Source organism: Carcharodon carcharias, chromosome 2, assembly GCF_017639515.1.
Source record: "Carcharodon carcharias isolate sCarCar2 chromosome 2, sCarCar2.pri, whole genome shotgun sequence".
NCBI lineage: Eukaryota > Metazoa > Chordata > Chondrichthyes > Lamniformes > Lamnidae > Carcharodon > Carcharodon carcharias.
In genome coordinates, this window is record NC_054468.1 from 142,016,147 (window position 1) to 142,038,926 (window position 22,780).

The 22,780-nt window shown below is 38.6% G+C and overlaps 1 protein-coding gene across 6 annotated transcripts in view; it reads right to left on the reverse strand.

Moving 5' to 3' along the window:
• Positions 1 to 331: 331 nt before the first annotated feature.
• afdna (afadin, adherens junction formation factor a) overlaps positions 332 to 22,780 on the reverse strand; it is a 243,077-nt gene continuing 220,628 nt past the window's right edge. For 2 of the 6 annotated variants that reach the window (XM_041212059.1, XM_041212058.1), the window contains 4 exons: positions 16,388 to 16,522; positions 11,063 to 11,159; positions 7,244 to 7,337; positions 332 to 1,641 (listed from right to left, as the gene is read on the reverse strand). In XM_041212059.1, the coding sequence (XP_041067993.1) occupies positions 1,488 to 1,641; positions 7,244 to 7,337; positions 11,063 to 11,159; positions 16,388 to 16,522 (480 nt within the window). In that variant the 3' untranslated portion in view covers positions 332 to 1,487. Of the gene's footprint in view, positions 1,642 to 7,243; positions 7,338 to 10,633; positions 11,160 to 16,387; positions 16,523 to 22,780 lie in introns of all 6 variants that reach the window. The other 4 variants (XM_041212057.1, XM_041212056.1, XM_041212055.1 and 1 more) reach the window with 2 other exon arrangements.

The window sequence follows — 22,780 nt, forward strand, 5'->3', positions numbered from 1 at the left end:
CTTATCACGCGTGAAGAATCACCCCTTGTCTCATTTGAATGGTTGCTATTGTTTTATTGAGTGTGAAGGGAAGAGAAGGAAAAGATTTTTCAAATGCAAATTTCTTGGTAGATACCAAGATTATCAAAATTTCGAATTAAGAATGATTACCGTTGTCCATAATACCATAAAATATTTAAAAGAAAATTTTAAAATCTAGGTTTCATAGGAAATATAGCATTCTCATCTGTTAAATGATACACTATCAGACCCAGTTAATCTGTATGCCTTGATTCTAAAAATTCTGATATTTAAACACTACAGGCAAAAGCAAGATAGGACAACTTCTGAATACATACAAAGTAATTTATTAAAAATAGGTTGCAAGTGAAATACAGTAGAAATAAGATACTACAGCAGTTCTGGTGTTCAGTAAACACAGTTTAATAACAGCACTCTAGTGGCAACCACACAAAGAACTCTGTAAACCCACAGAATCCATGAAAAACTATGAAAAATACCAGTTTTCCTCCAAGATCAGCTCTGAATACCAGCAGCATAATAGAAACAATAGCAGTTTATTTTTCATTTATAAAATGACACTAATTTGTTCCAGTTGTTTGCATCATGCTGTTGGTATTCAGAACTCTGTCAAGCCCAACCTTACATACTGCAACCTCCAAACATTTCCTTCATGAGGGGGTTTTACTCCCATTTTCTTTTTCTCTACTGATTCTTGCTACACAGCTGAAATGGTACAGCATTCATCTGTTCCACATATGAAACAGCTTAATAAGTAAAAAAAAATATTTACACTCCAATCTTCATTAGACATTTTAATTATTGTACATTTCGTATAAAGTGATTCCATTCCTAAGGCAGTGGAAGTCTACTCTATGTTTAGAAGTGTGCATTTATCTCTAAATACAATTATAGACCACAATATTATACAGAGAATTGTTCAATAACTTTAAAATCCAGTTCAGAACGCCTAGCTAAGAGGAAATTTTGGTTGGAATCATAACAATTTCTATTAAAATGCACATAGAAGAAAGCTTTTCTTTTTTGTAATTAGAATGAGGTTCACACATCCCATTATTAGCCACCTAATGCATAGCTGAAACAATTGAGGCACCAGCCGCTGGACAAGCAAAGATTCTTTCAATACATTTAAAAGCTTCTACGTTATAACAAGTTTACAATTCTGTATTATGCTGTTTTGCTTCACCATATACTACCTCCAGGTGTAGTGCGCTCTATGCCAGAAAATCAGAACCCCAAAACTCTTTGTAAAAGTGACCATTACCTTCATTTAATTTTATTAAAAAAACATTTAACAGTGCTCAATCTGAATAGCTAAATTATAATATGCTTGGTATGCAACTCACCATAGTGAAAGATTTTCCTGCATTCTAGTTTGCAGTTGCAGGAGCCAAAGATTTAAACTGTACAATCTAGCATAGATTTTGTACTGAGCTTTGCATTACAAAGTTATTAAGGTGCCAATTTTATTTTGTGTTCAGTTCATTTTCTAGTTCCATCAATTTTCTTGATGCCTTCACTTTGTTAGAAATATCCTGTCCATGTGAGAAAAGACGTTGGCGTTCTTTAAATGTTAGATTTTCTGGGGATCCTTTCACAACCGGTGCTTCTGGGTCTTGGCTTTTAAAAAAAAAGTGAAAGTTAATATGCTGGAATATATACAATTATATTCCAGATTTATTCTTATCCCAATTACTAGGTGCATTTTTCAGCAAACACAAAATAGACACAGGTTTAATATCCCTAATATATTTTAGTGTGTACTGGTACCAACTTCAAAACATGCTTAAAGCTGCTTAAAGTTTTGAATTTCTTCCATTTTGTTACTTTCCTATGCACAGTCTTTTCTGCATCAAGAATTTAACCTCTGAACAAGTTCAGAAATCACTAAAATATCTAGGTACATCCCCCCACACCCATCTGATATTTGTGCATTGTGAGCAACCTCATCAACTAATACTGAAAATAATGGATGCTTGGATATTTGGAATGCTTTTGCTGCAGCTATTACGACTGCCAAATATGTCTCAACTGATTAGAGCCTTTCCAGCTGGAAGTAACTGCACAAAAAATCTGCAAACCTTTATGTTAAATTATTGACAATGTAGATATACACTGAAGCAACCCCTCAATCAGGAACACACAACACAAATCTCGGAAATAAAATCAGACATCCAGTACTTTTCTTCCCCTTTCTGTAGATCTCAAACAACTAAAATGCAATCTTAGTTAAAAAGTCTGTACATAGTTCACTCAACAATCTAAAAAGTGTTATTTACATTATATCAATTAAGTTTTAATGGGTTTTAAAATATGCAGATACATTTATGCTCCTCCAGTTCTTTGCTGGTGCTGCTAAGTGCAACCTGTTCTTGAAGCAGAGGGGGAAATTATATCTGTGAGTGTTGTACAATATGTTTGTGTGATGGGCTGTCAAGGTTGAAGGTAAGTGTATGCAAGCTGAAAGTGAGGGGCATGCACCGCTGCTAATTGTATAGAGTGAGATAAAGCATATAAGTTTTAGGGTTGAGTATTGATTGATTGAAAATGTTGGTAGATGAATGATATGAGTGCAGTTAATTGAGCAGATGAAACTATTGGTGCAATTGAATATACCACCTAGAGATGAAATCCCTCCCCTTGACAACTTGTGTGAAACCATTAACCTTCTTTCTGCATCTATGTTCGATGAGCAACACTTCTGGCATTGACGTCCTCTGCTTATTTCTTCACACTATTTCCTGAGTAGGTGTCTGGAGGTCTCCTGCATCCCCTGCAGATGCAGGACACCACTTTTGCCTTCTGCCATGGTCTCCAGTGCATTGCCTGAATAGCTTGGTGTGTGCTCTTGTGCATGTTCAGCCATTAAAAGATGCAAGTAGCCATTAAGTAGCACCAGACATTCACGATATCCCACTGATGCTTGCAGCAAATGAACAGTGTGCTGAGTGCTGGCTGCATGCAGAAATCATTTAAAACAGTGAGCAGCATGAACTTAACACATTGGTTAATCACGCACCACAATCATTCTTCCCGCTTCCAAGTCACATCTAAGTTCTCCCCATCGTGTCTGAAATGATTGCTTCTCTCCATATTGGTCAGAAAGAATCAATGAGATAATTTATCACATTTGCTCTTTCTGAATAACTGTTCCATCATTAAACAGAGAAAAACCTCCTAAAACAGAAGAGTGGAAGCACCTTGACCCTCATATAAATACTTAAGAGATCTGCAAGTAGCTAGAGGAGAAAAGAGTCAGGGGTGGGGCACTGGCTTTAAAATGTACTTGTTAAAGTGTATATACAAACATGATTCATCGTGGATAGTTAAACTTCTAGATGATTTGGAAAAAGGAACCCAAATTATAGGAAGAACTATCCTATTTTATGAAATCATTTTGATGTATTGGTTTTCAGTTTGGCAATCAACCCTTCATTATCAGAAGAAACTAATTATTATGTTGGTTAGGCTCCTGCTGGAGTATTGTTGACCAGTGTATAAGCTAACCTTCGAAGCTTCGAAAAATACTTCCAAAGATGGGAGTTGACTGAAAGGCAGAGTATAAAATGTGAACCAGTGGTGTTGGTGGTTGGCATTTTGAAATGTGGAGAAAATGTAACATCGGTAATACAAATTAAATTGACGAGTCTAGTTTTGGTTAAATAATTCTAAAAGGAAAGTTTGAACCACAATCTGTTTTAAATACAGTAAAATTCATTGTTTTTGGCATCTGACACAAAGAGTTCATCGAATTCATCCCGAATCACTTTAGCTATGGCATTGCCATAAGGATCCTGCTCCGGATCATATGTGGGGCCATCGGTCTCTATCATCCCTCCACAACAAATTATCTTCCTCCCCATCCACTGAATTGATATTCCACTTTTCTCCCCCAGCCATCTGATGACAGTTTGTGCATTAATAGTATCCCACGACTTGATGACAAAACCACACAAAACATTGAGTGGGGCAGCATGCATGTTTTCACTCTTTGTGAAGGTTTTTCTCTCCATTAACCATCCACCTATCCCATTCGGAGCGAACATGATCGCTGACTGGTTTGTTGAGGCACACATCCAAAGGTTGAACTGTGGACGTTAGACCCCTGGTATAACTGCAATTTGCATGTTATTTCTTTGCAAGTATCTCTTGATTATTTGGGATTTGAATATGTCCCTGCAATAATAAGCTGCATTTTTTGCCTAGGCCCCTGGGATGCCTATTCCACATATTATCAATCCACAACTTCACTTAATCCTCATCCATTCAACCATCACCATGGACATGCACAAAAACTCCTGCAGAGAGCTTGATTTATGTTTGAAAATTACCATAGGTTTTAATTCTGTTGGCCATGCAGACTAGTACCACCACTGTGAATCTTTATTTATTATTTCACGAGATGTGGGTATTGCTGGCAAGGCCAGCATGTCGCCCATCCCTCATTGCCCTTAAACTGAATGGCTTGCTAGGCCATTTTAGAGGGTAGTTAAGAGGCAACCACATTACTTTCCACTCCACAGTATGTTGGGTGCATTGAAATTCACCCATGATGCTGCTATGACATAATGGGTACGTGTTTTTACTGCTGTCTGATGATGAATCATTGGAAACTGGTAATTTTGTCATTGAGGTCTTTTGGTAGTCTGAGAAATCTTGGTCTTCTGTTGCAACACTAGACACTTACGTTTCATAAACTGACTACACCAATTAGCTATCGCTTTTAAATCTATGCTCGACTCAACGTTTGATTTGGCCTGCTTAAGATCATATATACAAATTGCATTTCTGGTGACGATGTTACCATTATGAGGACCCATTCTGTTTCAAGATCAGGCAAGTGCTGGTCCTTGTTCTCATGGCACGTTTGATCTTGGGCATCTTCTTCAGGACGGATTCCTCCTTCTTCCACTTGTACCAATTTTTCACCAACACTGAATTCCCTCGCTGTAGCAGTTATTTGATAAGTTAGCAAATGTTACGACTTTTAGCTTGAAATCAGCTTCATAACTTCAATCTTTTTGCAGGAGTACCCATTTCTGTTTGTTGCTTGCCATGCAGAGTCTGCTGTGTAAATTCCAGTGTATCTTCTTGGCAACATGGCCTGTATCGCCTGCTTGACCCCATGTGTCAACTTGAAAGGCGAGAATAACTAAATACGTATTTCTGAGCTGAAACGTTTAAGCCGACTCCTAATGCGAGTATAGTACTAAACATGCATTTGTTGACTCAAAAAATGGGGAGGGGGGGTCGACTTATATGCCAATATAAACATGTATTTTGGTGCTGAAAGAAATGGGGCCATTTTATATGCCAGGTAGATTTATACATTGCGGTATATATGTTCAGTATTTTGGGCAATTCTGGGCATCACACTAAGGATACCAAGGCCTTATAGAAGGTGAAGAGACTTACTAGAATGGTACCAGGGATGAAATACTTCAGTTAGGTGGAGAGACAGGAAAAACTTGGGTTGGTCTCCAAATGAGAAGGTTAGCAGAAGATTTGACAAAGGTGTTCGTGATCATGAAAGGTTTAGTAAAAGTAAATAAGGACAAATTGTGTCCAGTGGCAGAAGAGTTGTAACTAGAGAACACAGATCTATGGTAACTGACTAAAGAACCAGAGATGACATGAGGACAAAGTTTGTATGCAGTGACTTGTTGTGATCGGGAGTGCACTGCCTGAAAGCAGTGTCAATAATAACTTCCATTAAGGATTTTGGATAAATAACTTGAAGTAGAAAATATATCACAGCTCTTGGGAAAAGAGGAGAGTGGAATTAATAGGTTAGCTCTTTCAAAGAGCCAACAGAGTCACAATCTGCTGAATGATGCCCTTTTGTCCCATATCATTATTTGATGTTATGTATAGTCATGGATCATTAAATGCTAGATTATTTCTTAAAACCCACACAATTCTCTCTTTTTTCCCCTGGGCTTTCAGGATTCAGATCTTGAACACTAGACACTTTCCTTCCATAAAGTGCACCCTCTGGTCAGAAATAGTCTCTTTCATCTTACACATATCTACTTGCACAATGATTTCATTTTCTGCTGCAAAGCATTAATGCTGAATCTTGGTCCAACTCCAGATACATCTGAAGATGATCAACCCTAGCAAATGGAAATTTGATGAAGAACAAATTCAAGTTGGAGTGTTTATTTAAATTTTAAGCTTTCTGCCAATCCAAGGTTTAAAAAAATCTCATGAAAAGATAAGCTTGCTGGCATATTAACACACAAACCAGTCAAATAATGAAATTGTGACTACCTATAAATACTAAATATGGTTTTTGATGGGACACAACCAAAGATAAATTTGCAATTTAAAGTTGTATATGGCTGCATGCTACAGCACCTTAGATCAATTTTCCCAACCTGGTCACTATCTATCTCCTAGTAATAATAGGAAGCTTTTGGAAGGGAGCAACAGGCTAATTCCAATAACCATCAGGACTGAGGTGGAATTGTCACCTACACCCGACCCATTGAACCTGTACTGTAATTTGGGTAACCTGTCAATGGGCACAAACATTTTTTGTGCTTTTTTAAAAAATAGATGTGACAATAATTCCATATAACTACTAGATTTTGGTGTTGAGCTGCATCTCCCTTCCCGGTTTGTTGGAATTGCTTACTGTTTTCTTTGTTAAACAGTATATTAATTTTGTGCTTTCCAGTCTTGAAGTTGTAATTCCTTTAATCCAAAAGTGCTTTCCAAAATATCTTCAACACTATGGAGAAAGATATGAACCAATTTGCAATAACCATGAAATTGCAATAATATAATTCATGTGAAGAATAAACACCAGCACAGCCTAGTTGTGCCAAATAATCTGTTTCTGTGCCTTATATTCTATGTAATGTTTGCTGCATTTATTTTCTAAGTGTAGATTTTAGAAAACCTCACTAGTTGAGTATAAACCACAGACTATAATGTGGGTTGGCTATCTTCCTGTGGCCTTACTCCAAGACTGAATTGACTGTTCCAATAGAAAATCATTAACAGCCCTTTTGAAAAGCATCTGAAGGATACGTTTTAATAAAGTGTCCTGTACCTTCAGAAAATTTGAGTTCATCCTTTATTCCAAATAAACTGAACAACAGTACTAGGTATATGCACATATAAAGTTTGTATATATGTAGTAGAACAAGCTATTTAAGTGATTTCCTAGAGTGTTAGCTTTTCAGTTAGCAATGGCTTTTCTTTTCAACCTTACCCTTTATTCTGCTCAAGGCGCTTCTCTCTTGGGCCTTTGTAAACTTCATTTGCTCCAATGCTACTTGCTGTTGACCCTCCATAAGGAGTAAATCCTAATTGATAAATAAAATATTTAGCTTCAAAGGGTTAGATCACAACTGGGAAATAATTAGATGCAAACACATATACAAAATATGAGCACTAAATTCTGGAAACTGAATGGTAGGAAAATAAACCAGAAAATATGTTTTCATAACTATGGGCTACAAATTCTAGCAAGAAATATCTCACATTTTAAAAAGGTTGAGCAACACTTTTTAAGTTACCAAATAAAGCAACAAAACTAGTTGCATACTTTTACTATTAGCACTGGTGATGAAGCATGTGGCCATAGCCACAATCACAGGCTCCAGTTTTCTAACAGCAGTGATCCTAATCCTACTATTGAGGTTTGAAACCTCTCAGGATAAACAAAAGGTTTGATACAGAATAATAATTTGCATCTACATAGCTCATTTAATGTAGGAAAATGTCCCAAGGTGTCACAGAGTGTCATCAGACAATAAGTGACAATAACCCAAAGAAGGAGCTATCAGGATGGATAGGCAGGTTTTAAGAAAGGTCTTACTGACAAATGGATATGGACAGGTTAGGTGAATGGACCAAAATTTGGCAGATGGAGTTTAACGTGGATAAGTGTGAGGTTATCCATTTTGGTCGGAAGAATATAAGGGCAACTTATTATTTAAATGGAGAAAAACTTCAGAATGCTTCAGTGCAGAGGAATCTGGGTGCCCTCGTGCATGAATTGCTGAAAGCTAGTCTGCAGGTACAGCAGGTAATAAGGAAGGCACATGGAATTTTGGCATTTATTGCTAAAGGAAGAGAGTATAAAAATAGGGAAGTCTTGTTGCAACTGTACAAGGAATTGGTGAGACTGCACCTGGAGTACTGTGCACAGTTTTGGTCCCCTTACTTGAGGAAGGATGTAGTTGCTTTGGAGGCAGTTCAGAGGAGGTTCACTAGATTGATTCCAGAGATGTGGGTTTGTCTTATGAGGAGAAATTGAGCAGTTTCAGCCTATATTCACTAGAGTTTAGAAGGATGAGAGGAGATCCAATTGAGGTATATAAGATGCTAAAGGGGATAGACAAAGTAGACGTGGAGCGGATGTTTCCCTTTATGGGGCATTCTAGAATGAGGGGCCATAGTTCTGGACTAAGAGGTGGTAGATTTAAATCAGAGATGAGGAGGAATTACTTTTCTGAAAGGGTGGTGAATCTGTGGAATTCACTACCTCAGAGCGGATGCCGGGATGCTGAATAAATTTAAGGAGGAGATAGACAGATTTTTAATTAGTAACGGGTTGAAAGGTTAAGGGGAGAGAGCGGGAAATTGGAGTTGAGGCCGAAATGAGATCAGCCATGATCGTATTGAATGGCAGGGCAGGCTTGATGGGCTGAATTGCCTGCTCCTAGTTCTTATGTTCTTAATTGAGTAGAGAAATGGAGAACAATAGAGGGTGAATTCGAGATTTTAGTGCCAATGGTGAGACAATGGAAACTGGAGATACACAAGAGGATGGAACTGGACGGATGCAGAGATTCTGAAGGGTTGAAGGGTGGGAAGAGGTTATTGAGGTAGGGAGGAGAAGACATGGAGGGATTTGAATACAATGATGAGAATTTTAAATTCAATGTGTTGGTTGACTTGGAGCCAATGTGGGTGAGTGCACAAGGGTGATAGGTGACTGGAACTTGCTGCTGGGCAGCAGTTTTGAATGAGCTCAAGTTTAAGGAGGGTAAAAGACTGGAAGTCGGGAGGTTAATCAAGACAGCACTGGAATAATTGTCTCGAGGGGGTGGTAATCTGGTTGGGTGGGTTAAGGGGTGGTCGGATTGGGTTGGAGAGGTGGGGGGGAATGAATGTCGTGTTGGGTCTTGGGGTGGGCAGTGGGTAGTCAGTTCTGAAGCAGGTGGTGGTGGTAGAGAGAGTTGGGTCGGGTGGGGCCAGATCTGGGATTGAGGGTTGGTTGTAATGTTCAGTTCAGTTACACTAGCTAATCACTAGTTACACCAGAGATTAAACTGTGTAACACTTCCAAGGTAAATATTCAGGTTAAGCCCCATGTATCTATCCCAAGACCCCGACACTGAATTCAGCATGAGACACATTCATGGACGGTCCTGAGCAGTGCAATCAGCCTATCAGAAGTTTAAACTTCTTGGGTAATTGCAGTGCATGTTTGCACGCCAGGACCTCTGGAGGGTCCCGATACACAATACAGACTTAAGTCCAGATTTCTTTGCTCTGGAAATCAGAAGATTTCAGCCAATATTTCTTTCCCTCCCCAAATTAGATCCAAACTTATTTTTCCCTTTTTATACGTAGATTGTTTAAAATGGATTTCTAAAACCAACATACTACATATTCAAATGATTAACTTTATTTCAAAAATTTCATGATTTCCCAAAATTGTGACATTTTTCTGCATTGTAAAACAAAAATTACAATATAAACTTGGGTTTCTTTTACTACCATTCAAAAATATAACAATGCATTAGTATGGTTTTCTTTTTAAAAAAGCACCGCAGGTGATTTGGTTAAAAAAGAGTAAACAACAAATGTTTAAGGCAGATGACAGCTTTAGGTGATGATTGAAGAAAATGTGAATGCAACATGGACCATAATTTAGAATAATCAAATTCTACAGTCGGATTGCATTCTAAGCATTATGGGCAAACAGTTGTGAAGCCTACATTTACCTACTCTAAGCAAGAAACAATTTAGTTACTGGTTAAATTTAAACTTGTCATCTATTGATTAAGAGGCACACATTTATATAATATCAGCAAGTGTGTTTTTGTTCTAGGTTCACAACTAATTATACTCATAATGCTAAGTTAGGTCACACCAGATCAGTTCCCCTTTGCCACGTGAACAGTAAAAGAGAAGGCTTGAAATTCTCAACATGGGTAAAAACTGCAAGCATACCATTGTGTTACAGGTGCCACATTCTCTTCCACTACATGGAGAGGGGCTTTTGGGATGCATTCATTCACAAAACAGAACAGACTCAAAACCAAAACCAACAGTACTTTGATTGGAACAAACTTAAAAAAAAAATTAAGGACCAGGCATCCACTAAGAATTAGGGGAGTGCAACAAAAATATTTAATTTGTGAGGACAGCAGAATCTGAGATAGAAGCTAAAGTTGAAAAGAGAATATTCAGTGACTTTAAGGATAAAATGATTGATTGATTTGAATATCAAGTGAAAATTTTGTTATTTTGGAGGAAGAGACTTGTACATCAGGAAACAATTATAGTTGCAATCTGTAAGGAAGTTGGAAGAACTTAGAAATTCCAAACATCTAAAAGGAATATAAGATCTAGTTTTTTTCTCTACCTTTTGAACCACTCTGTGGCATGAAGCTCGGTTTGGTTGGAGGGGGAGGGGGCACACCAGCTTTTGGAGCAGTACTGTTGGCATTGGCAGATGGTGGTCGGAATGAGTTTGAAAGATAGTAGCCATCTGACACCGGGCGGGGTTGACGAATGAATGGCGGCTGCTTAGGGGCAGAAGGGAGATCACCATATGATTTTCTTGTGATGGAGTACTTATCCTGACCTGAAAGATTTGCATCTTCCTCATCCTCATCATTGTATGGGACAAACTTGGCAGTGTAAACTGTGTCAGGGGAGACGATCTGTGTTTTGATGTAAGAGATGTTTCTCTGAGGAGGGGGAGGAGCGTTAGATGAATGGGGTGGGGGAGGGAACTCATACTGCTGGGTTTCAGAAGCATAGTCCCTTGGAAGGGGAGGCCTGTACAGACCAGGTTCATCAGGTTGCAGCAACTTCCGCTCAGCTTCTTCCTGTTGTCTACGCCTTTCGGCCTCCAAACGTGTATAATATTCTTCTTCTTGTCTTCTCTATGGAAAGTAGAAAGTTCTGTCAGTCAGGATATACAAATTCAGAACAGGCCTCTTTATCTCATGCTATTTTTACTCAGCTTCAAACCAAACCATGGACAATTGCTTGTTTTACATAAGATTTGATAAGTCAGAAGGGATTTATATGCCAAATGCTAAAATCAGATCTCTTCTTTGCTGTGCTAAATCTAGTTAAAATTTCCATTAGCAGAATTTATTCTTGCCCTAGGAAGCCAAAATTGTTCTTGTACATTATATAAATTTAGAAGCTACCCATGTTACTATGAATCTAAAATCCATGATAGCATTTTCTCTCAATGATAAGAGAAGCAAAAACTGCACACTGTGACTCTCTTTCCCCTCCCCAATCTTTATTTTTTACTCAGTTAACCCAAAGTAAGTCTGCTTTCATGGGTTGTAATGATCACCTAACATAAATTTAGGGCAATCACTGGGCATAATTTCAAGTTTGTAGATGATATGAAATTCGAAAATCTAGGAAACATGAGGCGATTAGTAACAGACTTGGATTACGTGGACGGTGAAATGATCAGATATGAGACAGGTGAAACTTAATGCTTGGTGTGAAATTATTTGTTTTGGTAGGAAGATTGAGAAAAGATATTGGCCCAGATCTTCTGTTCTCTGGAGGGTAGCACCCCGGGGAATGTGTTGGGGGTCCCTTCAGAAGTCCCCACCAAGGACAGCACAGGAATTGCCCGGGAAGTTTCAACTTCTGATGAGCAATTACCCTACGTCTGGAACGCTCCAAAACTCCAGTTTCAAGTCAGAGACTTCAGATGGTTCTGACGCTCTTACCAGAAGAGTTGCCCAGGAAATGTTAGAAGGATTAAAACCAGTTCTAACTCCTGGGTAACTATACTTTTGATCCACCCACCCCCTGACCACCCATTGAAACACCCGACTAGTACCCATCGCCCCAACACCTTTCCGATCGCCACCGCCCTGCCACCAACCACCCCCACAAATCCCCACCACTGCCGATCACCCCACAAATCCCCTCTGCCGCCAACTACCCCCAGAAATCCCACCACCACAACCACCCTTAACCACCCCCCCAACCACGCTCTCCCAACCGCTTGACCACACCCCCCCCAAACTTATGACCACCCCACCCACTTGCCCACGCACCAGCACAACCCCCCAACCACATGAGCACGCTCCGCCCGACCGCTTGACTAACACCCCCCCCAACCACTTGACTAACACCCTCCCCAACCACATGACAACATCGCCCTCTCCCCACCCCGCAACCAACGCCCTCCTCACCCTGACCCACCCTTTCACCTCACCCACAAAATTCACCTTGTCTCCATAGCTTCTTAATATGGCTTTGGAGTCATAAACAATCAACTTACCAGCATACGACAGCTACTGCCATAAAAAAAGGGGCATGATTTCACTTCCCCCTGACGATCCTGCACTGCACTGATGGACTCCAGAAGCTGCTATGCTGCACATTTCTTAGCAGGCCTGGGTCAGAAGTCCGGGCGAGAAAGGTGCAGTTCCAGATTAAGGTATGTAAAAAAGAAGTGGAGTGGCAATCCAATGGCGACTGCTGCTGCACAGAAGACTCAACCCAATATAAACTCAAATAGTACAATTTTAAAAGGGGTGCAGGAATAGAAAAATCTGGGTGCCTATGTACACAAATTTTTGAAGGTGGCAAATTGCGATAGCTGTTAAGTCATCCTTGGGTTCATAAACAGAGTACTAAAGCAAGTTATGCTAAATCTCATTTTAGGAAGGATTTTATTGCTTTGCAGAGACTACAGCAGAGATTTACTAGAATGGGAATGAAAAACTTCAATTACATAGAGAAACTGAATTTTGATAGAGGTTTTCAAAATCATGAATAGTTTTGATAAAGTAATTAAGGAGGCACTGGTCCCAGAGGCATTAGGGGCAGTAACCAAAGGAGATATTTTATTTTTCCATTACCTTAAAACTAAGAGGAGACATGAAAAAAATATGCAGTGAGTTATATGATGTGGAATGCATTGCCTGAAATGATGGTAGAACAAATTCAATAACTTTCAAAAGGGAATTGGATTAATATTTCAAAGAGGAAAATTTGCAGTGCTATGGAGGAGAATGGTACTAATTAGATAACTCATTCAAAAAGATGGCACAAGCATAATGAGCCACATGGGCTCTTTTCTGTGCTATGTCATTCTATGGTTCTTTGATCTTAGCAATCAAGCCCACACAAAAAATTGTCCAAAGTAATTAACAAATATTGGTAATGAAGAATCTATGTCATACCGATGTGTTCTTTTTGTACATTATACAAATGTAGCTGGGGATAATTGATAGATGTCTCAAAAAAACTGACTTGATTGTTGGAAGTACAGAAATGTGAAGAAATTGTATTGAGTGCCAAATAGCAAGGAATTTGCTAAGTTTGATTTTAAAAGGATATTGTTCTCAAGGATAAAGGACGTCAGTGATGTGGAATGAAATACTTCCCCATTTTATCGGTACCGACATGCACCAACAAGTCTCAGTGCAGCTTCAAAGCTGGCAGATTGACAGTTGACATGATTTTCTCACTTTGGCAGTTACAAGAGAAGTGCAATGAACAGCACAGACCAAACTACATTGCCTTCATTGGCCTCAGCGAGGTCTTCAACCTTGTCGGCAGAAATGGAACTGCTGTGGAAAATAAGATGCCTGCCTGGGACTCCTGGGCGTCATTTCTTCTTTGCATGAGAACGTGCACAGTTTTGTCACAAATGGAGCCACTTTGGATGCTTTCAAGATCAGTGACGGAATAAAGTAGGGCTGCATCCTTGCACCAATTCTCTTTGGCATATTTTTCACCATGCTACTATTGTACATTTTCAGTGACTCAAATGAGGGTATCGACCCGCATGCTAGAACTGACTGCAAGCTAGTAAACTTGGCAAGACTGCACACCAAGAACAAAGTGAGTAATGTCCTAGTCCACGAGTTGCTCTTTGCTGACGCCACCATGCAGTTCACTTGCACAAGTTTGTAAATCGGTTCTCTTGGGCTTGCAAGAAGTTTTGACTGATGATCAGCATGAGGAAGACCAAGGTTTTGGGCCAGGACATAGAGACTACACCTTCCATCAACATCGACAGCCTCACTCTGGAGGTTGTCAACAGCTTCCCATACCTTGGATCAAAAATTACCAGTAATCTGTTCCTTGATGCTGAAATCAGCACCAGGATTGCCAAGGCTGCAGCTATCACGTCAAAGTTGCGAAGTCAACCGTGGACCAACAGCAAACTAACCAAAAATACAAAGCTCCATGTGTACTCGGCTTGTGTTCACCACACCTTCGTTTACAGTGGTGGGGCATGAACAACTTATCCAAGCCAAGAAAAGCAGCTGAACAGCTTCCATCTCTGCTATCTCAGATGAATGCTGGGCATCTCCTGATAAAGGAAATGCCAAATATGGAAATACGCCGAAGTGCAGGGATCCCCAACATGTTTGCCCTCAAGTCAGCTCTGTTGGCTAGTCATGTGAACCAAATGGATAATGGCTGCATCCCCGAAGATATACTCTAAGGTAAGTTTGCTATCGGCACAAGACCAACTGGTCGCCCAGGTCTGTGTTACAAGGTTGTCTGCAAGCGAAACATTAAGTTGACCATGATCGGAGTCGATGCATGAGAAGTCCTCACAGCTGACCAGAGTGCCTGGAGATGAGCAGTCAGGAAGGATGTGGAAAGAGCAGAGGGAAATGAAATGACCAGATGATGAAAGAGACAGCCTGCCTGACAGAAAAAAACATCAGATGACCAGCTGTGCCTGCTGCAGAAGGGACTACCTCTCATGAGCTGACCTCTACGGCAACAACAGATGATGACGTATACCTTGGGCGCAATCCATCGTCACCCAAGACAGACGGATGCTATCAGCGCTCTAGGCCCACAGTCACTAGGAACTGAGTTAAGGTTCTCTAAATGCATTTCATGTAACAGAACTATAGGCGGAGAAGATTTTCATTCTAACAATCTGAGATGGATTTGAATCCCAGTTCCATTGTCTAATCTACTGTGCCGCACAGATCCCCTTAAATATGTTCAAAAGAAAATATTCAGATTTATTCCAAAATGAATTAGTAAAAGTATCGATCTTATCCCTTGACCTTCATTGTGTAATATGCATCTAAACATGTGGAGTTTAAAAACTATGATTTGTTCAAAGGCAGTATTGTTAATTCAACTACGATAGTCCTGGCAACATGAGTACACACTAGGAAGAAGCGCCAGCAGGATGGGTCATAGGACAGAAAGATGCAATTCCAGTCCCCCTCCCTGAGCAGCAAACTTCCACTGCAATGCTACAATGAAACAGAAAACAGGCTCAAGATTTCTTCACAAAACAAAGAAGGGCAGGTTTGAACTTGAACTCCTAGCCTTGACTTAACTACTGTGCAACCACAGCATATAGAATTCGGATGACTCAAAGGAGTCAATAATATTGATGTCATCTCCAAAAGCTGCATGTCTTATAGGGGATAGCTACGAACAGAAATGATTAAAACCTGGCATTGAGAGAAAGACCGACAGACTTGTATGTATTTAGTACCTTTCGTTACCACAGGACCTCCCAAAGTGCTTTACAGTCAATGAGGCAGCCAGTTTGAACAGAGGAAGCTCCCAAAAGAAGCAATATGAGAGCAATTAGATAATCCGTTTTAGTGATGTTGATTGAGGGATAAACATTGGTCAAGACACCAGGGATCAGACACCTGCTCCTCTTCAAAATGGAGTTGTGGGATCTTTTACATCCAACTGAGAGTGCACGCAGGGCCTTTGCTTAACGTCTCATCTAAAAGATGGCATCTCTGATTGTGCAGCACTCCCTCAGTCCTGTACTGTAATGTCAGCTTTGACTTTTATGCTCAAGTTCTAGAGTGGGATTGGTTCCTGCCTTATGTTTTCATGGGTGTGAAAGACTAACAAGGGAAGAAAACTAGTATTTTTTTTGTGGTTGGGGGGTAGGGCAACAACTATGACAAAGTGATAAACCTTTTCAAATCATTCAAGTGCTGAAACTCAAAGGCCGGTGTGAAAAACAATCGTATTAAAGAGAATAGTTTTTCTGATATATTAAGTGGTGTTTGAGATGCAGTTGAAGATATACAAATAAGAAAAGGCTCACAAAGCTAACTTGATGCATGTTTGGAGCATGGAAAGTGAGGAAATTGTACATTCAAAAATATTAAACCTTTTCATCAGTTTCTCTCCTGGCTTGCTCCTCCTCTTGACGATGCCGCTCATCATCTTGCCTTGCTCTTTCTTCTGCTTCTCTTTTTCGGATATCTTCCAGCTGCTGATGACGTCTGCGTTCTTCATCTTGCAACTGTAATTAATTTGTTGATATTTAATTTTAAACACAAGAATTAGAGTTCATTTAGATGTCTTTTTAGCATGCTATCAGGAACTTATGGAAAATTTGGCACGGATAAAGAGCTTTCTTTTGCGTCACCACAATGCTACTAGTCTTTTGGTCATCATCACTAACTCTGATTTTTCAGCATTTTGGCATCAGAGAGCAAACCACCAGGAAGTCTGGTCTTGCACAGCCAGAAATTACTTTTTGACCAGCAGACATCCCCTTGTACTTAAATTGTAAAATTTCAATTTATAATAACCAGGCAGGTCATTTTGTCCCAACACATTGGCAAAAGTTGACTCATTTACAGAATCAGTTCCCCCCAAAAAACCTCACATATAATGCCAATTCTGTAACAAATAATGGGGAGTTCCTAGAAATTTTCCAAGTAGTAATGTTTTAGTTTAGTGAATCCTGATGTTTTTAAACTATTAAATTCAATAATCAAACAAAGCTTTACTTTGATATTTGAACAACAAAAATAGATCTTAAAGCAGATTAAATTGATCAGAAATGTTTTGGTTCAAATTTGCAGCTGTTACATCCAGCCAGAAGTTGCCCCTAGTTAAGATACAGCCCCATTATTTACTTTTTTACCCTCATCCCCTGTCAAAGCAGCTGCCTTATTTTCCATTCTATGCATGTCATATTTCCTTTAGTTGCAAGTACTGATTAACAATTTCCAATAGCAGTATTGCTCTATTCAACAACACCTGAAAACTGCTTGAAGTGTCAGTCAGCTCTTGCCTCGGGCAATCCTGCTCAGCAGCTCAACTGAAGTAAAATTTAAAAAGGAGCACCAGCACTGATATAAGGACATTGCTGACTGCTATGCTAAAAGCTGAATTTTGACATTTCATCTCTGTTAAACTCACATTAGAGTCTATTTTTCTATAAGTTCTACTACATGCAGTGCACATTCAAGTGGTGTTCACCTCCACTAAAATGTATCGTGAATCAGGCCATACTTATAGGGAGAAAATCTGTTAGCAATTTTAGTTCAAGGAAGTGTAGGCACTTACAGGTGTTTTTCCAAGTGTTCTAAGATTCACATTTCTATTAATAACTCAGCTTCTGCAATTCTGCATTTTCACTTTCATCTTATCCTTTATTTTCTGCAAATGAATCCTAAGTCTTATGGCTTAGCCTAGTTCTTACACAAAGATTTTAAGAGTACAGCCTTGAGAAACAATTGTATAATAGAACACGCATTAACTTAAACAGACTTCAATATATTAGTACACATAAAATATCAAAATCAATTATATGTTAACTGTTCTATCTTTCACAAGCATAAAAGATATTATAGCCTGTTTCCCCCTGCAATAACCCATATGAGTTATTACATGGGCCTTCTTCCATCTGCAGAACTTGCCCTTTTCCAGCAAGGCTTGTTTCACAGACACACGTATTCCAACATTGACAAAGTAACATATTTCAGTGAAGCTAACCATCATGCTTTGCAGTCCAGCCTTGACATTGCAATTTCTTAAAGAATATTACAGAATGATTATTATAGAGAAACCATAAAAATCTACTGAACCCTACACCCGGCCCACATTACAACATTTAACTTTACAAAGATAAGGGATACTTTAAAATTAATTTAACCATACCTCAAACCACAATGTCAAACATGGGATGTACCAGAAAGACATAATAACTTTTAAAAACAGATGAATATATAATGCAGCTAAACCATCATCACTATTGTTTGAGGATGACATGCAATTTAAAAAAATATATTAAGTATCTTTTCCCATCCTTGGATGAACCATAAAACATTATCTGTTCACAAGCATCAGCATGCCAACAAGACAGCTGATGGAAGTGATATTCCTAAGCAACTTTCAGACCCAACATAAATCTTTTTTTCCAGAAAAGTATTTAAAACAATTAATTGTTGAACAAAGCATGTAAAAAAATTCAATTCTCCAGCCACTGCGAAGAAAACAGTATTTTCTATTCTTAAGAGTTTACTTCCAATAGTAGCTAGCAATTTCTTTACAAGTAACTTCTTTTTGCAAAATAAATCTCAAGTCACTATTTTATGGAGATCATGATAAATCAGAGAAACTGGGACATTTTGGTTGGCTCGTTAAGGCACAGTAAAGAGAGAAAGACAGACCTGCATATATTATGTACCAGTGTAATAAAGTATTATATTCACATTATTGCTTTGTTTTAATTATATGAATTGTAATGTATCCTGTATTCAATTTAAAATCACATTTCTTCAAAATCAAATGGGAGGAAAAGTATAAAACCATCAATGGGGAATTTAAATTGTTTCTGAAAATTTCTCACCAAGGCTTTCTATAAAGACCAGAGTAAAGTTGAAAGCATTATGGTCAGTGATGAAAATGCAGTGTGTGGGGAAGAAAAAGTATCAAACAAAAATCAAGTGATCCACAGTAGCTCAACATATTGTAGCAACAAATATATGTGATTCCATGAGAGCAGGTGCTGATGTAGTACCTGGGTGAACTACAGTGCTGCTAATCAAGGGGAGCAGAAAAGGAAGAATAAATTCACTTTGGCACAGTGCTGCTGTATTCTACTGTTTAGCTTCTGGTTAAAAAACAAGTGGGGAAAAATAGAGATTTTGCAACTTCAAAATCAAAATAAGTAAGTAGTTCTTCAAAAGTAGATCAGGCCAGAGTAGCAGCTAATTAGAACCATATATCAAAATGAGATACTATTTACAGATTACAAGGATTTTGTAGTGAAGCCAAAAGCATAATGCTGTGGATCATAAAAATCTGAAAACAGGAACAAAAAATACTGGAAGTACTCAACCAGTCTGGCAGCATCTGTAGAGAGAGAAACAGTTAATGTTTCAGCGCAATAACCTTTTGTCGGAACTGTAAACAGAGATGTAACAGGTTTTTGAGTACAGACCTACTGAGTATTTTCAACATTTTATTTTATGAAGTGCCTGTTCAAGATAATGGAGAATGTTTCATTGAGTTTACCACTTAACTGGGGTCTCTGTCTTATATCAATAAGGATTAGTGACAGGTTAGTGTGCTATGGATACAATGAAGAAATCATAGCATAGTGGATAATCAGCAACATTGCAGTAGATCAAAAGAGGGCATTGAAGAGAGATGAGACTACAGATGGCCTGCATAACAAAACTGCTCTTTGTACGGATTGCTCCCAAACATTCAAATTTCGATTCCAAAGTTCAAGATCATAAACATGCTGTTTTTTTAAAAAGCTGCAAAAAAACCAGAAATGATCAAGACCACACAAAGAAAAGATTGGTAAAACATCAATATTCAGCATATTTACAAGGGACAAGTTAAATTAAATTACTACTGTCACCAGAACCAGAGATAAGTATGCAAAGAAGAGAATAAACAGGCAAGAAAATTAGTTGGAAGAATGAGAACATACCAAGTCTAGAACTGAGATGGCTGGAACAGTCTGCAGCAGGGGTAAGAAGAAAAGGAAAGATGGAGCAAAATTGTTAGTTCAGACAGTACCAATAGCTATTTCATTGACTGGATTTTATTACCTTAGGTAACAAAATTGGAAAAGTATTCACTGTGAACAGTGAGCGCATTCCTTGCTAGACCAGGAAAGGCTCAGTGTCAAGACATATAAAAGAAAACAGACAGGAAGGAGGTTGTATTTTCATTTTAAAAGACATCCCAAAAGAGAGAATAGAAAAAAGAATCAAAATAAGTACTGACCCATCAGAAGCCGCGCTTAATAATGATGAACCTAGAAGTTGCACACGAGAATAGTCCACAGAATCAAGAATTTATAAATTTTAATGTATAATGTGTTTTAGCTCATCATCATGGTGTTGCTCAAAAGCAAAAATTATTCCCCCTTCAACCGTCTTGACATCATTCCTTCTATAGGATTTTTTTGCCCGTTTTCATCCCTTCTTCCCTGTCTGTGGCTACTGCATATAAATACTATAGAGGCAATTATCTGCTGGCATTCAACTCTCTAAAGGTGTTATAATATGCTTGAGATGATGTCATGTGGAGCTGGGGTGGGGAGAAAGGCAGCAGTAAGTTAAGAGTGGTACAGAGAGGATGGAGTATGTATCGTCTGGGAAAGGGGGGTGGAGGGGTTGAAGGCAAGAGGAAGAGAGCTAGACCAATGCCTATTTACAGAAGACGGGGTAGTAGGATCAGAGAATACTGTAAGCCACAGAGGGCTTGTGGGGATTAGGCAAAAGCAGCACATATAATGGCAGAAGCTGAGGAGTCAGAGTACTTTAGGTGGCATTGGGAAAACTTAATAAAAATAGAACTCTGTAGGCTGGATGGTAAAGGTAGGGAAGGACAGGCTTGGATAATAAAATATGTAGGGATAAGTGCCAGCAGTAAGTAAATGGGAGGGGATTGGCTATGAAAGCTGATTAGGAAGAGAGGTCTGAGAAACAGTCCAAGACCTGGCCTGAGATCTGGGAGTTAGTAGGTTTAAATACTGATGTGTAGACATGATATTCTATAAGGAACAGGCAAGGACGAGGCAGGGAAGGCAGTTGAAGTGACCAAGATATTTTCAGACTTGGCAGCAGATCTAACTGAACTATGCCCATTGCAACTTTTTTTGAGCAAGGTTAATGGGTGAGAAGGGAAGAGAAGTGGGACTCAACTGCTGTATATACAACTGTCAAAAATAAAAGGTTAGGTCCAGCCGTAGCCAGGTTCCAGAAAGGAAAACACAAGTCCCAAAACCTGGAAAGGGGATAACTTTTCGGCCAAAAAGAAAAACATTGGCCCAGATTTTTTTGATAGTAATGACAGCGTTAGTTGTCATCATTCACTGTTACTATTCCTTTGGCGCCCAAACATGCGCAGTTAAATGTTGAAATCCAGAAGTTACTATTAACAACTCTACGCTTCTCCATAGGTTGCGAAGACTCTGCAGCTTGCAGTAAATTAGAAACCATTGAACTGACCAGAACTTTCCTCTTTTGTGATATTATCACTGTTAAAGACCCCAAATAATGCCTAATTAGTGAAGTGCAATTAAGTTTTTAGTAGCATTCTAAGTCACAACTAATGCAGAGCCGCACTGGCCCTAGAAAACTTATTCTATATTGTGTAATGTCAAACTTTTCCATCATGATAAAAAGTTTCCAAGTTTTTGAAAATATGTTTGTAAAATGTTTATCATATTTCAGCTTCTAATACATAAAGCTTATCATATTTCAGTTTCCAATAATAATAGTTATCATAATAATATGTGAAGGATAATTTTACTACTTGGTTTGTTGTCTGTGAGAATACTTTAATATGATTGGCTGCTTAGCCTGATTGATGATATCACTGTTGCTGATGCCTAGATTCAAATCAATTCTGGGAAAAAATAAAAACCACAATAATGTGAGTGCTTCATCATTGTAGGCAATCTTCTTTTAGGTCAGCGGCGAGCACCACTGTTTCACCACTGACTGCAGAATCTGAGCCTTTGGATGGGTTTTCAACATTATTTCGGAATTTTTATGGGTACAATTAGACTTTTTTCCAAACTAAATGTCTGACTTTTTTTTAAAAATAAGGTGCGGAAACAACAGCGAGTTAATTGTAACAAATTATTTTACCTTGGTACTTGCTGAATTGTGACCTGCAGTTTTTTTTAAATCAGCAATCATATTGATTAGTTAGCTTTGTGGTGGCTGCTGCTAATTAATGGTTTTTACTGCCTGTAGTGAATGGCACTGATTTTAATGTCTCAAATAGCCTGGGAAACATAAGCTTACCAGATGTTGCTTATTTGAATCAATCATTTCTCACAATGTTTTTGAGATGTGATATCATTGATGTATGCTAGATGCAAATTTAATCACAGGTAGAAGATAGAATGCTAATACAGCTTATTTTTAAATTGCAGAGGATACTGATTATTCTCCATCACAGAAATGAAGAATAGCTTAGCTAAAATAATGTGGTTCTCAATTTGATTGCTTATGCTGTTGTACCGTTTCGATTAGACAATCTTCAAATCATCTCTAACTTTTAAGAGGGTCAATCTTCTGATACATATTTATCCATTAGAGGATTTCAAGCAAATAATTTATATGGCATCAAAAATGTATAGAAACTAACTGCAATCACCCATTCACAATACTGGCGATTTAGTTAATAGCTAAATACTAAATATGCTATATTTTAGAACACTCATCATTAAGCCATAAAAGGCCACAATAAACATTTTCAAAAGTGAACAGAATCTGCAAGTATAATGTGACTC